The 16339-nt window shown below is 44.9% G+C and overlaps 2 protein-coding genes across 7 annotated transcripts in view; both read left to right on the plus strand.

Annotated features, from left to right (window-relative positions):
• LOC307034294 (FERM and PDZ domain-containing protein 4-like) overlaps positions 1 to 12137 on the plus strand; it is a 382085-nt gene extending 369948 nt beyond the window's left edge. For 5 of the 6 annotated variants that reach the window (XM_079673056.1, XM_079673057.1, XM_079673058.1 and 2 more), the window contains 11 exons: positions 98 to 202; positions 437 to 544; positions 1660 to 1791; positions 2841 to 2960; positions 3372 to 3508; positions 3616 to 3742; positions 5628 to 5717; positions 5812 to 5994; positions 6088 to 6226; positions 6613 to 7620; positions 7887 to 12137. In XM_079673056.1, coding sequence (XP_079529182.1) covers positions 98 to 202; positions 437 to 544; positions 1660 to 1791; positions 2841 to 2960; positions 3372 to 3508; positions 3616 to 3742; positions 5628 to 5717; positions 5812 to 5994; positions 6088 to 6226; positions 6613 to 7620; positions 7887 to 11206 — 5469 coding nt within the window. In that variant the 3' untranslated portion in view covers positions 11207 to 12137. The remainder of the gene's footprint in view (positions 1 to 97; positions 203 to 436; positions 545 to 1659; positions 1792 to 2840; positions 2961 to 3371; positions 3509 to 3615; positions 3743 to 5627; positions 5718 to 5811; positions 5995 to 6087; positions 6227 to 6612; positions 7621 to 7886) is intronic. The other variant, XM_079673061.1, reaches the window with a different exon arrangement.
• Positions 12138 to 13056: 919 nt separating this feature from the next.
• LOC307034299 (uncharacterized protein) lies at positions 13057 to 15701 on the plus strand. The gene is made up of 6 exons (XM_079673069.1): positions 13057 to 13437; positions 13725 to 13829; positions 13916 to 14046; positions 14190 to 14351; positions 14658 to 14884; positions 15028 to 15701. Exons 1-6 carry the CDS (start codon positions 13371 to 13373, stop codon positions 15128 to 15130), a joined length of 795 nt encoding a protein of 264 aa, XP_079529195.1. The 5' UTR covers positions 13057 to 13370; the 3' UTR covers positions 15131 to 15701.
• The last annotated feature ends 638 nt before the right edge of the window (positions 15702 to 16339 follow it).

Genomic DNA, 16339 nt, shown 5'->3' on the forward strand with positions numbered 1-16339 from the left:
GTTTCTTCCCTCTCCCTTGGTGCATGTGTTTATCTTTCTGCCTCCATCTGTCTCCCTCTATCCTCTCGGTCTCTCTTCTTGGACGGTTGCCTCATAGTCCCCTAAGTCAGCGTTCATCAGTGCAGCCAAAAAAGCCATGCTCAAGTCCAATCCGGTCAAAGTGCGCTTTGCAGAGGAGGTCATTATAAACGGCCAGGTTCCAGTGAGTTCTAACACACACACACACAAACATGTACCCGCACACACTCTTACGTATGACCTATAAAGGCAAAGCCAGATGGTTACAGCATAAGACAAACAGTTGAGCTATGTCAGATTGATAAGACAATCTTGAAAATGTGCTATGAATGATCAGAATTCACATATTTAAACTCACCTGACATTTATTCTATCAGAGGCTTTACATTTAAATACTGATCATGTTCCTCATTTGCAGAACCCGGTGAAGGACAACTCTCTGCTGTTCATGCCAAATGTCCTGAAGGTCTACCTGGAGAACGGGCAGACCAAGTCTTTTCGCTTCGACAGCAGTACCTCTATCAAGGTGTCTTGTGTGTTTGTGTGTGTGATTGAGTGTGTGCTCCATCCCTTAAGGCACACTCGGCAAAATTAGCCGTCTCTGCAGCATCTATAATTACGAAGGGAGAAATTCATTTGCAGTGCAAATTAGTGTGTCTCGGTACGCACACACACAGACCATGAAATGCAATCACTTAGTTCCATTTGTTTGAGCAACTCATTTATTCCGGCATGGTGGCAAAGAGCACATTTACATATTTAGACCTGGAGCTTCAGTTGTGATCCACTGTGGCTTCCAGATTAGAGTTTAGAAAGTGCTGAGTCACTGCTATTTTTAGATTAACTGCAAATACTGTAATGTTATCTTATCAAGGCTTTTACTTTAATATTGATTAACATTATAAAAAGCATTATTTAAAGAGTATTCCTTAATTTATCTCTTAAATTATTAATATTTAGAATCTGTTTTAGTCATGCTACAAAGCTAGCAGTTATCCACAACTACAGTTATGTTAGCTGCTAAGCTAATTTGAGCTAGCTATAAAACGAGTCATATTATTAAAGAAGCAGATTCTCTTTAACACAAAACATATGTATATCAAATGTTACATTATTTTGTATGTAAATATGAACAATTAATGGGCTTGAATTATAAACATGTACACCACAGAAAAAAAATGCTTATTCTACCTCATACCCTTTGGTAACAAAACACCTTTCTTACACTGTCATATTCTGACCTTTCATATTTTACTCCTGAGAAATCACCATCTTTTCACATTTTCATCTTTGGAGATTTCCCTTCAAGGTTTCTGGGATAAAAAAAGTCAACCACTGGGTACACAAAGGATATGCATTTAGAAAAAATACGTTTTGAAAAGTTGTCCCTCTTATTTTCAGCAGGTTATGAATACACTATGCCGTGTTGTCGTACTGGAAAAAGGAAATGTATTCTAAAATAAAAAGGAAAATGGATTTGTCCCAAAATGTGCTCCACTAAGTAAACACAGAAGCATTGGAGAGCACACAAACACAATTGTCAGATGTTGGTGAGGCTGAATAGATCTTGCATGGGTTGATGCATAGACACAATTGTTAAGCACTATCATAATTAAATATATGTATGTGTGTTCACTTCAGGATGTGATTCTGACCCTGCAAGAGAAGCTGTCAATCAAATGCATCGAGCACTTCTCCCTGGTGTTGGAGCACCGGACAGAAGGCTCTGGAAGCAGACTGCTCCTGCTGCATGAGCAGGAGATGCTTACTCAGGTAGGAGATGTCTCTCCTCTTCATCACTTGTTGTCTCCTATCAATCAGACCCACACACACAGCAACTTGCACACATTCCTGCTCAGCATTCAAACAGCATTTGGACCCCGGTGTCATTTATCAGCACTGGCACAGCAGGGCGACAGCTCGCATTACACCTCCCCCCCCTACACACACACAGAAATGCACAAAAACCCCACACACACTCACCCAGAGTGCCCGCTACATGCTAATGAGGTTGCAGGATCACGAGGGGACAGTTTTAATATTCATAACCACCCAGTTTAGATGTGAAGGCCTGCAAGTGGAACACACAATGGCAGTTTAAGAGTCACTGACATGCTTGATAAAACACACCCCTTGCTATAAAACAGCTGAGTGTCAATCTCGGTGACAGGTGTGTGGGAGAAAGCTGGTAGTCCTTGAAATATAAAAATACACTCCTTTGCCCTCCTTACACTTGCTCATTAAATAATGTATCAAAAATAATCAATATTTAAAGGAAGATGCTCGTCTCGTGGTTTGGTGCTGAGAAATAAGTGGAATCAAATTCATGGACAACCACTGCAAGCAAGTCGGCTTTGTCAGGGCTACTGCTGCTGAATTAAATACAAATGTATTGAGGTTGTAATGTGGTTAGAATAACACTAATATGGCACTAGTCTATTATATACACCGCAAGTGCTACAACTGCTTTTTCAATCATCTGCTATTATTCCTCTTTTTTAACAAGGACAATACACACAACTTATTTATATATTTGTAGCGGCCCATCAATTCTGTATTGCACTTCCATTTGGAGAGAGATTAAAAATCCTATTTCAGTCTGACATAATCTGACTTTTAGTATGGGTCAGTCGCTAATAACTCTGGATCCTACGATTCCCATAATGCATCTCCATTCTGTCTTACATTAAACCCTTCCTGCCCTACACATACTTACTTTCTACCAAAAAGGACTGCACTTTAGCACAAACCGCTTAGTCTTTTTTCCCATGTTGACCCTAAGTGTCTTATTTCTTCATGTCTGCTTCCTCTGTGTCCCCCAGGTGACCCAGAGGCCTGGCTGTGACAAGATGAAGTGTTTCTTTAGGATCAGCTTCGTGCCCAGGGACCCCGTGGAGCTGCTGCGGAGAGACGCTGTGGCATTTGAATACCTCTATGTGCAGGTGGGCAAAAATCAGCAGTAAAGTCCTAAAGCTGATTCTGTGAGATAGACGTTGTGACAGGATGGATGCTTTCAAGACACACATCGCCGATAAAGCCCCCCATTAAAAACACCCATACTGTCTAACGTAATAAAAATGCTTCCCCTCCTTTGATAATGAATCAAGTGAAATATCCTGAGAGAAGGAAAGCTAATCACTGCTCACCATTGTGTGCTTCCGAGTCCTTCGTGAGGGACTGGAAACTGTATGCCTTTGAAGGAAGCACGAGCCACAAAGGTTGAAACCAGTTTATTTCCGCTCTGCGGGGATAACCTGCTGCTTGAGTTGCTCGACGGAGAGATGAAATGGAAATTCAGTTCACAAGCCCAAAAACTTGACTTTAAGATAACTTTGCTCTCCGTTTTGCCGTAGAGTTGTAACGATGTGGTTTTGGAGCGTTTCGGCCCGGAGCTGAAGTACGATGCCGCGCTACGATTGGCCGCTCTGCAGATGTACATCCTCACGATGACAACCAGACAGAGCCAGAAAGTCTCCCTCAAATACATCCAGTAAGTTGTATGTGGTGTAAAGCCATGTGTTATTAGGAAGCACTTTCTACGAGAATTGGTCGGAGTATCGAGTGACTTAATGCTGCAAATCAATCCCCCCTCAATAGAAAGGAGTGGGGTCTGCCGCTGTTCCTCCCCCCCGCCGTGCTGACCAGCATGAAGGATAAAAACATAAAGAAGGCTCTGACACACATCCTCAAAACCAACCAGAACCTCGTGCCTCCAGGGAAAAAAGTAAGCAACTCTCTTTGGTCTTTGTTTGCCCTTGTTAATAAACCTCTGACACACCGACACGCACACAAACACAGTCTGTGTGTCTTCTGACGCAATGTCCTAAAATAGCACCGATGCCATCCTCCACCTCGTAAAGGTTCTCACCCTTGTCAACCTAAGACCCTTTGTGGAGCCAGACCTTGAATACTAATGTGAGTTCAATTCATTACCAAACTGTATGCATAATCAAATATTAATATTCACACACACTCGGTCAGGGGCGGCCTCTCCGACTCCAGCTCAACTTTGAAGCTCTTTTTTAAAAAAGGTTGTATTGGTAATGGCGTTTATTCTCGTATTTCCTTTAACACTTACAAAAATGCAGCACAGCAAAACTAAAATAATCCAAGTAAATAGGGTTAGCTACAAGAAAGTATAAATAATGTTGTTTTGTTTTTTTCTAAAATTAGTTTTTGTGAACGGGGGAAAAAATAAGTCCTGTGTTTTTATTAAAAACACATCTGTGTGCCTTAAGATTGCTCTCGGTCACATGTCTACTGAACATGGGCCCCGTAGTTTATTTTGAGACAATCCCACAAACACCATCATGCTTTCATAACAGAGCCGAATACTATATGTATTAAGCCCTTCTGACTGGTTTGACTCCTTACTTCCAAGAACTAAAGCTCAACTGTTTTAGGAAATTACTTTTTCTTATTTCAAATGGTGTTATATATTTTTGGCCCATTTGTTTAAAATAGCATCTTCAGTAGGAATGTTGTAGTGTTCCCGAGCTGTTGGTGTGTAAATCATCCTTTAGTTTTACGGCTCACATACAAAATAAAAATGTCAAAAGTGTACCTGTCCGAGTTTCTAAAAATGTGTGTATGCATATTGCTTAATCAGAAGTGCTCGTTTTTGTATGTCTGCCTTACACAGCTTCATGTAGTGGATGTACAGTAGGAATGTATTTCACACACCTGAACTCCATATTTGTGTATAAAATCTCTGGCTTACCGGAGGGATATTGATCTCTCCCCCTGAAGCCTGCAGCAGTGTGATGTGCTGGCTGATCATTTGCATTCACAGTGACAGCTGATATCCAGTCCACTCATTAGGGGGAAATATGTCAGAGCAACATCAACACACTGACAAGCAATCCAAAACATTGACATTCCATATTAGCTCTCTTCTTACGGCCTTGAATTGATCTCAGTCCTCGCTTAAAGAGGCAGCTCACTCTTTTGTAGAAAGACTGAGCAAGAATTCAAACGAAAAACGGCCCATTAGCCTTTTGTGTCTGAGACTAATCTTACATTTAGGTGCAACCAGGAGAATGTAAATTAGATATGGCTCCCTCGGATCATTAAAAAGTATTTAAAGGAATTGGATTTATTCATCTGTAAATGTCTTAGATCAATGTTTCTAAAAGCCGAAGAAATGGGTCTTTGTTTTCTGTCGATTTTAGATTGAAGATTTAGAAATAACTGGTAATATGGTGCCATGATAGTGTACCATATACATCTGATTAGTATTCTTAGTGGTAAAATATAGATATATAGAAATGAAGAATTCCAAATGAACACAGAAAACATGTCATAGATACAGTATGTGTGTCTCCGTGCAGGCATCAGTACTTTGCACAAATGCACTTTAAAGTGGAAAATCTCATTGACTCTAAATGGCTGGAGCGAAGCACATCCACACAAGAAAGCCATAAAGAGTTCTGCAGTGCTTTCGATTTTGATCCGATTTAAATGACATGATGGGCTATAATGGAAAATCAGCGGTCCGGATCAAAATGGCTCGGGAGTGCATTCCATCCTGGCATTAGGAAGCAATTGTTCAGGTGGAAGTGATTCCGTTTTAATGCTTACTTATGCATTTCACTTTGTTCTCTGTGCAGCTGACCGCTTTGCAGGCCAAGGTGCATTACCTGAGGTACCTCAGTGAACTCAGACTCTACGGAGGCAGGGAGTTCAAATCAATACTACTGGTAAGACCATTGTTCGGGAAAGAAAGAACTTAAGTTGAACTCTATCAAACTCTTTTAGGATAAAAGTTTGAACACCTGGTTTGTCTTTGTGCAGCAAGGGGAGAAACAGACAGATGTGACGCTGTTGGTGGGCCCCCGCTACGGCATCAGTCACGTGATCAACACACGGACCAACCTAGTGGCCCTGTTGGCCGACTTCAGCCACGTGAACCGCATTGAGATCATCACTGAGGACGAGACCAACGTCCGGCTGGAGCTGCATGTCCTGGATGTCAGGGTGAGCACAGATCTGTCAGAAAGGGCCAGAAAACATTATTCTGCCCTGCCGAAATAAAAGCATCTGTTGTTCTTCCTTTCCCTTCTAACACAGCCCATCACACTGATCATGGAGTCCAGTGATGCCATGAACCTGGCCTGTCTAACAGCAGGATACTACCGCCTCCTAGTGGACGCAAGGAGATCTATCTTCAGCATGCCTCTCTGCAACAGCACTGGAGGGGACGACCCTAGTGAGTTCATGTGTGCGTGTGTCTGTATGGATTTTCTACTAATTTATACAAAAATGCAATTTCAAGAGTTCATTCACAGTTCACTGCTCACATTCTGTTTTTAAATTGTTTCCTGAAACATGGGAATTGATTTTCATTTGGGTGGGAAAATGTTTTAGGTTGTAGCAACACAAATTAATTGTCCTGGCAGAGCACTCACATATTTAAAAGAAGTTGAGAAGAACAAGACTCGCAGGCTTAAAAATGTATGCTTCACAGTGCGGCGTAAAAACCTCAGAAGTCTCGAAGTGGAGCACTCAAAAAAAGAGAGAGCCACTTTCAAATGTCACCAACATGAAATATAAAACACATGAAATAATTAGGACTTTTATTTCTGCTCCGTGCAGGTCAGGATCGCGTCCTGGAATGGCCGTACAGCATATCTTTGGGGGACAACGAGGAGCCCCCCCCCAGCGAGGGAGAGGTCTACACCAGGAACTCGCAGTATTCAGACAACGGGCAGAGAGAGAACAGCATTCCCTCTTGCTTCCACGAGCAACAAAACCCCGACAGAGACCTCGGGACACGCAGAAGTCCGTTACCCCCTCCTCTCCCCCCCGCCACCAGACACAAACTTCAAGACTCGCCTCGGAGCGCGAAGGTGTCCTTTATCTTTGGGGGGGACCCTCCTCTGAACCGGCCCAAGAACTTAGGCTATGAAAGGCTGATGGAGAGCCCGGAGGTCCCCGAGCACAGACCCCCGTACATGCACAACAACGTGGACTTCAGGCCTCAGGACAGGGTGCCGTTTCAGTTCAGCGGTCTCACACATGTGTACAGCAACATTATAACTGAGGAGGGGGGGGAGGAGCCGCTGCTGAGGGACCTGTTCTACCGCGACACCACGGACGACGCAGAGGACGACGACGACGATGAAGACTCCACGGGCGGGACACCCATCGCTGAGAACTGCGGCAACCAGGGAGGAGGGTTAGGGACGGCGGCGGGGAACGCCACCTTCCTCACACTGTCCGGTTCGACCGACGACATCATCGACCTCACCTCCCTGCCCCCCCCCGAGGGAGACGACAGCGTCGACGAACCCGAGGACGACTCGCTGCTGCAGACCCTCAACCTCGCCATCGCGGCCCCCCCGCCGGGCTTTCGGGACAGCTCAGACGAGGACGGCGCCCCCGAGGGAAGGCCGCTCAGCACACGGGAAAACCACGACATCCCCGTGTCGTTAATCGATGCCGTTCCGACTCACGAGGAGGCGGAGGGGAGCGGGGGAGGGGGGAGAAGGCTGGATAATGCCGTCATGAAAACTTTACTGGCGGTGGAGGCTCTGTCTGTCTCTGATCAGAGGCCTCCGCCGCCACCACCGCCACCGCCCAGCAATAGCCACAATCATCCAGGTCTGTTGATACTCTTTGTTTAGACCTCTTTACTTAACCAAACTAAATCTGTGTCAGAACTTTAGTAGTTATTTGTTGTCATTAATGTGTTTTATCTCTACCATTTAGCCTTAATTCTGTGCCCACTTGCCTCCTTTAAGTTAGTAAAAACACATCCATGACATCAGGTCACTTGCCTTCTCAAATGCAAATCATAGACACATTTAACAGCAGCTAGAGTATCTATGTACTGACCCATATTTAACTTCCTATCTCTTATCGCCTAGGAGTCTACTCATCTCGAGGCTTGAGCGCCGAGTCGTCGTCAGATTCTGGAAATGAGACCAACTCCTCAGAGATGACGGAGATCTCTGAGCTGGTCGCTTCTCAACGGCTCAACGAGAGCCACATGCGTCTCATGGTGGCCACGAGGGAGGGGTACCAACCTTTAATTGAGGAGAAAACTGATTTCCCCGTGTCCCCCACCCCAGTAGGAACGATACAGAAAAGACCCCGTAGTCCAACGCGACACCTCCACCCTCCAGCAGTTCCTCCGAGGCGGAGCCCCCTATTGGACACCGCTGCGTCATCGGGGCCAGACACTTTGGTGTTGAGGACCCAGAATAACCTCTCAGCCACTCTCCAGCGCCCCAGCTCAACCACACCAGGAGGCAAGCATCACAGGAAGTCTGCAGACTCCAGCGGGAAGTACAACACCTTCAGCACAAGGGAGGGGCATCGGGGTGAGGCCGGTGGGAGCCGCGTCCATCTGGAAATGGACCAGCGCACTTCCTTCTGCGAGCGAGGGGAAAGTCAAAGAAGACAGAACTCTTTTTTGGGAGAAAGTTCTGCAGCTGAGGGCGTTGCAATGAACAGCCTCCCCCGGGAGCAGCACAGACTCCCCCGCCCTCCCTCCGCCTCCTCCAATCGCATGTTAGATGCTGTCAACTTGGGGGACTGCGGGGGAGATAACGGAGCGGCAGCTGTCGAGCAAGACGAACATTTAGTCGTTGCTTCACTGCTGTCCCCGAACAAACAGGGGTCGGACGTACAGAACGACCATCAGCCCATCTCCAGGCAACAGAGTGTAGCACGCTTGTGTGAGTACCATCTGGCAAAAAGGATTTCAAATTTGCAAGGAGAAGCCCACAGTTCACTGCAGGGGTCTCTGTGCTCCTCACTGGATGCGGGGGGCAGCACCAACAGCAGTGCCTGCGCCACCCCCACCGACTCCCCGGTCGGTGCCGGTGCAGTTGAAGCAAAACACCGGCATTCTCAAAGACACCCGCTTTCTAGTTCCTCCTCCTCATTGCTCAGGGTGCTAAACCATGAAGACAACAAACCTGGGATGTCTCGCGGGCTCTCCAGCCAGAGCGCTCAAGGAAAGGACCTCCACCCTCATGCGGATCCGGCCCTCCTACGGAAAATGCTGCCCAACATTCACCCTCCGGCTGCCGGGGCTGAACCAGGCCGGCCCTCCTCAGCCAAGCATAAAGAGACCACAGGTACTGGGAGCAAGAGACCCCACAATGATGTGCATGCTAAGCAACAGGCCTGTTTAAAGGGTCTGAACCAGAAGGAGGGCAGTGAGGCCTACAGACAACTGATTAACTATCTAACAGTCAGCCAGATGCATCAGGGAGGGAAGCTGCACAGTGCAGGCATGGGAGGGGCAGTAAAGAAGGACACCAGGCGCTTTATCACTAGTAACCCTCAGCTGGTGGAAATGGTTAAGAATAGGAGCAACACCATTGCTCGCTGCCCGTGTATGCCTTCCTCAATATCATCCCCGTTCCTCAGCCCAAATGTAGTAACCCCTAACGCGAACCCCATGCAGCTGGCAAATAGAAACCCTCAGTCATACCATTCTGCCACCCTTCCTGCCAAACTCAAGGGAAGTCTCGACATGCATGCTCAGAGACTGAATGAGAGTCTAGATTTAAGGGCAGCTGCGGCTGAGAGGAGAAGCTCCTTTTCGGGCCTGGAGAGTGAACTAGAGAGGAGTGGTATGGACCCAGAGCACTTCCTTTCACTTTATAAGAGAGAGGGCTGTATCAGTCGCGATGGGGGATTCAATACAGTTGGAAACCGTGATGGTGGGGGTACCAATAACCGTCCCCCACCTCGGTCAAGAAGCCAACCTAGTAACAGCAATGAGGACTGGTTCAGGTCAGACCCGAGGGCAAAGCATGCAGTCCGTCAGTCCCCTCATTCTCGTCCTAATGATTCTCTCTGTTTCTCTGCCGCCCCCAGTGTAAGTGGTCAACGGGCAGACCTCAACACCGTCTCTCTAGGAAGGGGAGACCACCCTTCAGCTTTTAGCCGGCAGATATCTACCGGCAATAGGGCTTGCATTACATCTCCAACTCCCAACCTACCTTCTCCACCACCTCCCACACCACCTCCTCCACCTCCTTTGTCTTCTCCCTTGCAAGCCAATGCTATCTCCAGCAACTGCACGCAGGATAACATGCCCTATTCTGTCCAGGCCCGGCAGAACCACATTCAGGCCGTAAACCCGCAGACGGATCCCTTCTGCAATAGCCTGCAACGGGGCCGGGAGCTCAGGCGCAGCACCAGCAACGTGAATGGCAGCTCTGGCAGCGTGGAGGCTCTGTTCGATAAGCCCACGCGGAGCCGGAGCCAGCAGCCGTTGTCACCATCTGTGCCCCAGCAAGGTGAGACCAAAGTCCAGCGAAGGCCCACGAGGAAGCGGCTCTCCAAGAGCTACTCCCAGGGCTCCGTGTCTTCCCACACATGCTGGTCCACCGGCAGCAGCAGGATGGACAGCAGGAGGGCTTCTGTGGCATTTCCATTGCAGAAACACATGAAGGGCTCCCAGAAACTAGACACCAGTCCCTGGAGATGCAACGGGCCCTTTAGCTACTGCTTCTTCAAACCTAAGAGTGATCGAGAGGAGGATGAAATCGAGTGGGAGAGTACCAGAAGAAGCCGTGGTGGGAGCGATATTGATAATGGCGGTGCAGCTGCAGCCATGTCGCCCTGTGGGGCAGCCGTGGATGTAGCTGGAGAGCAGCTGTATGGAGAGGTCCTCAATAACATGAGCTTCAGCGACCGGCTCGCACGAATCAACGCACTCAAGGACCGAATGTACGGCTTCCCTTCCGGCTTCATCGATGTCCGACGAGACGCCAGCGAGCTCATCGCTCTGGTGAGATCCAGCGTAGGTCGCTGCGATCGTGGAGCCCAGATGCCCCTCCAGGATGTTTCCCAGTACAAGCAGCTCCTCTCTGTGGAGTCGAAGGAATTAGGCCGGGCGTGCCGCAGGATGGCGCAGGCTCACAGCAGTCCTGAGGAGATGCTGCTAGCTGTGACGTGTAGCTTCCAGGTGCTGTGCTGTCTCTGCGAGGCCTGCATGTGTCTGGTCAGGGGGCTCGGAGCTTCAGCCTCACACCAACAGAGAGAGGTCGTGGCAAAGGTGGACGAGGTTGTGATGAACTATATCTGTCTGCTCAAAGCGGCTGAGGCTGCCACCGTGGGAGCCCCAGGGGAGCACAGCGTGAAGGCCCTGGTCCGCCACTCCAGCACCATGTCGGCAATTGCTAACGCACTCACCCGCTCCCTTAAAACGCTGCTTAGCAAGTAGAGGCTACTCTTTATGCTCTATAGTGTGGCCTACGCAGTCAGTAGAAGTCTGTCTTTAAGCATCCTGTTAGTTCAGCTGGATATATTTTTCATACAAGGTCTAGATGATCTCCATGTTAAAACCAATAAAGTGTAGTTGCAGTTTATCATTACACAAAATAAAGAGTATGATGCTGAAAGGCAGTCCCGTCTGACTGCCCTTGCTCTTTTCTGATGACAATATTGTAATGTTTATTTACAAAGCCATACTGTCACAGACCTTTGTAATATCATATGTACCTAATAGATACTCTTTTACCTGTGCATTATGTAACTTATTTAAAAAAATGTATATAATGTACATAAATACAATATATAACTATATTATTTGCCGTAGCAGTGTCAAGAAGCAAATGAGCTTAATTTGCTCTAATATTGTACCATGCTGGAATAATCCACTTTCAGTTCGATCCGTTCAATAAGTGCAGTTTTACTACAGATATTTATAATCAACCTGTGGAAATGTGTCACTGTCAGTCAAGTGAGGAAAGTGTGGTGTTTTCTTGAAAGATAAGAGAAATATTTGTCAGAAATGTTGAAAATACTGCACTCACAGCGTCAACATTTACCACATAGATTATTTTCAGAATTATAAACAGCATATATAAAAAAAGGTAAATATATATAAGTATAATAATATGTTAATATTACAAATCTAGATTTTTTTATTTATTACAAAATATGTCAGATTGACCACTGTGTTACTTATCTCTAATAATTTATTTATATAGGTTTTTGTGTTTTATTATCTCCTGTTTTGGAATAAGTTCTGTGCTCGAATGATTTATTATTCCACACTCTGTATCAGGATGCAGTTATGTCTCTTGAGAAGAAATACAATTCCTGTTTGTTTTTTCAATAATCCACAAACCTATTAAAAAACATTTTACAGATATGTTTGCCATCTGTCTCTTGGTTTTAATGGTTTAATGTAACATACTGTACGCACAATTTGACACTATTAAAAATATATTCTATTATGAGGCTTATCATATTAAAAGAGAAAAATACTTTGTGGATGAACCATCCACTTTGAATGCAAAGTTGACATCTTTTTAAATATATTTTCCTAATTCAAGATATTTGGTTTTTACATGCATTCAGGGTACAGTAAAGAACGATTTTCAAGTTAACTTTTTGACAAGTTTAGGGTTCATGATGGCTGCAGATGGCCTGTAAACTCGAGCCACTCCATTGCCCATTTATTTGGATTTAAGGTAGAGGAAGTAGCAGTCTATTCGTTAAAAGTATAGGGTTGAATAAATGATATAGGGTAACTTGAGTGAATATGAATTGAGGGTTATGTGTTGTCATTATTCCTCGTACTAAAATAAAATGTGTATGTTGGAAAACAAATAGACACCACTACACCAACAAGCAAGGAAGAATTATGGTGAGCAATTTTTAAAACAAAAATAAATACACTGACTGAGGCATGTGAGTATGGACATATTATTACAAATATGTGGGTTTAAAATAGGACACACATTCAATGACAGATAATGGATACTCCATGCAGTCTTTGCTTCAGATGCATTAACAAACTCTACCAATACTGATATTTAAATGAATGTAAAACAACTTATTAGCACCATTATACATCCATGATTAGCACTACAATGCGAGTGTGTCCCATTGTTTGTGCTCGTTTGGGCACGAGCCAAGCGTGTGTTCGTCACGTGATCATTTTCCCAACCAGCGCAGCTGTGGGGGAAGGACCTCATTAGCATTTTGGGCGCCTGTTCTCCACATGCTGCAACGTCAACCAATCAGATCGCCCCATTCAGCAAATCCACGACCCCGCGGCAACTCGTGTCGCGCGCTTCATCAGCATAGTACTGGCGGTGAAGCAGACAAAAAGTTATCAGTCTCCCTTCACCTCCTGCTGCAGGGTTTACTAGAGCAGGGACTTTTTGTAGTTAAATTCAATAACTTTTTTACTTTGTAGTGGGTATATGCGAGCTTTATAACAGCACTGACGCGTATGAAGGAGTTTAATAGTTGAAGTTATCTACTGTTACCGTGGAAAAGTTACTGTCGGTACCCCGTGGGGTTTAAAGTTCAGCTAGCGTCTCTGGCTGCTAGCAGGTAGTTAGCTCCGTAATTAACAGAACACTTTAAAAACTATGGCAGCTTTGTGTCAGCCACGACGGGCATTGGTGGAAATCCCTGCTCCACAACCCAAAATTGCAGGTAAGCCTTCAATAGTTTTAATTTAGGCTTTAAATAGTCCTGTTATATGTGGTCTTTGTGCAAGACGCGCCACTTTGCTATCATGCTAATGTTTAACAGGAGCGCGCCTACAGGACTAGTAGGCGGTTAATATACTATCAACACAACTGTCAGTTTATCCAACGATTTAATGGGACATCCTTATTTAATATGCATTATCTAGTCTGTTTATAAGATGCTGTTTGTTGTGAAAAAACTAAGAATATGAAACATTGTTACATTTATTTTCCCTTTTTTCTTTTTAACAGCTCGCGTAAGGAGGTCCTATCTAGAGATTTTAAGTGCTCGTTTGGTTCCATCTCCACTTCCGAGAGGGAGAAATGCTACTTCAAACACAAGGCGTGTGCACTCATGTAAGTATGTGGTTGGTTTTCTGAGCCTTCTCAGGGATTTTTGTTGTCCCCTTCATTGTCTAACCATATTACTTGTGTTTTTGCAGTGGACTTGTCCATTGGTGGTGTGTGGACTAAGAGGTTAGAGGAGCAGTGTGAGAAGATGGAGGAGCACCATACGCCTCTCTCTAAACAGCAGCTCGTACAGCTGATCAGATCCCTCATACTAGTTGAACAGGTACACACCCTGGTCATTTCACATGACTGTTATTTAAGATGAAATGTTTTACATCCTAATGTGAGTAACAACAATTTATATTAATCCAACTCTGTGCCTTCACTACATGCATCTAATCTGAAATGTGTTACCTTTCCTCCTAGAGCCAAGAACCCCGAGTCATAGCGTCTGACCTGAAGTATCTCCAGGAAGACCTGCAGCTGAAGAAAGCAAATGTTTACAGATCCATCCCCTACTCGCGGCTCGGCTCCAACAGGGACGCTCACTGCTACAGAAAAGCATATCCTCACCTAGTAGCCTTTAAAGTGAGTATATGGGTTCTTTGGGACTGTTTTGATAAACTTTGCAGATTTAATTCACTTGTAAACTGTCTCTGCCTGCAGCGTTAAATTCTTTTTCTTTAAATCAAAATTGCAATATGGCCTAGTGCAATAATCTTTTTAGACTTTAAAGTCACCTCTGATTTTCCTTTCTCATTGAGCATTTCTAAAAGACAATTATTTAGTTTGGGGTTGTTATGTTTTTTCCCCGTTTACTGTTAATAAAAGCTCTGCCATGTTTACTGGAGTGTTTCACGATGTAATGCTAAGTTTCCTCTTCCTCCCGCTCAGGTTTCGTGTCAGGAGTGGGGCCAGGTTCTTCTGAGGAACAAAGAGTGGGATGCTGTTTTGGAGCACGCGTTGTTGGCGTGGCGATACACCAGCGAGTTGCCGCAGTGGGACACAGCCAACCATAATGCTCTGAGAGAACAATGTTACAGCATCTTGGCCTCTCACAGCCTCACGGCCCTGCAGCACCACCGGCCTGAAGCCAGCAGAGGCCGCGAGCTGCTCAGAAGGTAACACACACAGGTCTTAGCTGATAGCCTGTCAATGATCACACATTACATCCGTTATAAATAGATTACGTTTTGCATACAATGTGTTTGTATTATCCTTATCAGTCCTTCATATCTAACAAACTATGTTTCTCTCTCTCCAGGTTCAACATGGCTCAGATGCACAGCCAGTCGATTGCGCCCTGTATCCACGAGTTGCAGAGGATTATGGGATGTGCTGATGACTCCTCCATGAAGACAAAATAACTTGAGAAACACCATGAAACCAGCTGGCTGCACCCCCAGTGAAGAGTGACTCATGGATGAATTACATAATCTGTGTGCCAAAAACAGCGTAGATGGTGGTGTTTGTTTGGAAACAAATACAGCAGTATTCCTCAATGAGCAGGGTCGCAACTGAAAATGTAATGAAGCCTCTTATTTAATCACATTATTAAATCAACTGGAGAGTATTGTTAGGAATGTGACATTTGCTGCATGGCATACCTCATGATGTATTTATCGCTGGTTAATGTCACGTAATGTACATGCATTAACCAACAGCCTGAAAACATGCTGCGATCAGATGGTGCTGCCTTTGATGTATAATTAAATAATTTGTATATTTTTAGACCTTTTATAGAAAGACGTTTGCGTTGACTGTTGAAATGGCCGTGTGTGTGTGTGTGTACGTACTTGAAACTGTTTGACTGTAGTTGTGTTTTTACATTTTTCTTTTGTCAATGATTGCACTCCTGCCGTTTGTCCTAAAAAACTTGAAATCTTTTGATAAAAAGAGACACCTATTTTCAATAAAGTAATGACTATTTAAAACACATTTTTCCTTTGTTGTGTCTCAGGCTTTGATGAAATGTGTGACTACAAATCAGTTTTTCCTATAGTTAATTAGATCACAAACCATATCATGTGTTTCTGTGGTATAAATGACCATGTGTTATCTCCCATATCTGTATGCTACTAATGTAAGTCTAGTTTTTCTCTGGAATGGATTAGGAGGCAGTGGATGTTGATTAGGAGGCCGGACTGCTGATTTGTAAACTGTGGAGTTTGTAAAGGCCCTTGATTGCAGACTGCTGCTCCTAAAAGACGGGACATTGTAGTAGATAATAGGATTAATCAATGGACTGATCATTTGTCCTCTGGCAGTGTGAGCGCTGCTGCTTCAGTTACCATTTCACACCACTAGGTGGAGCCAACGTCGCACCGTTTCCCACATCACCACTACATGTTTTTGAAGCTCGGTTGGATGCTACTCAATCGGAAGCTATTGGTACCTATTTCTGTGGATAATTATGTAAATGATGCTGTACTGATTTCCTTGTTCTGTCTATGTTTCTATGTTTCATGTGGAACTACTTGAGCGGGTCTCCCTTGAAAAAGAGATCAATGATCTCAATGGGATTCATCTGATTAAATAAAGGCTTGTAATGAAATGAAATGAAACATCCAGCGTCC

Source organism: Notothenia rossii, assembly GCF_949606895.1.
Source record: "Notothenia rossii genome assembly, chromosome: 3".
NCBI lineage: Eukaryota > Metazoa > Chordata > Actinopteri > Perciformes > Nototheniidae > Notothenia > Notothenia rossii.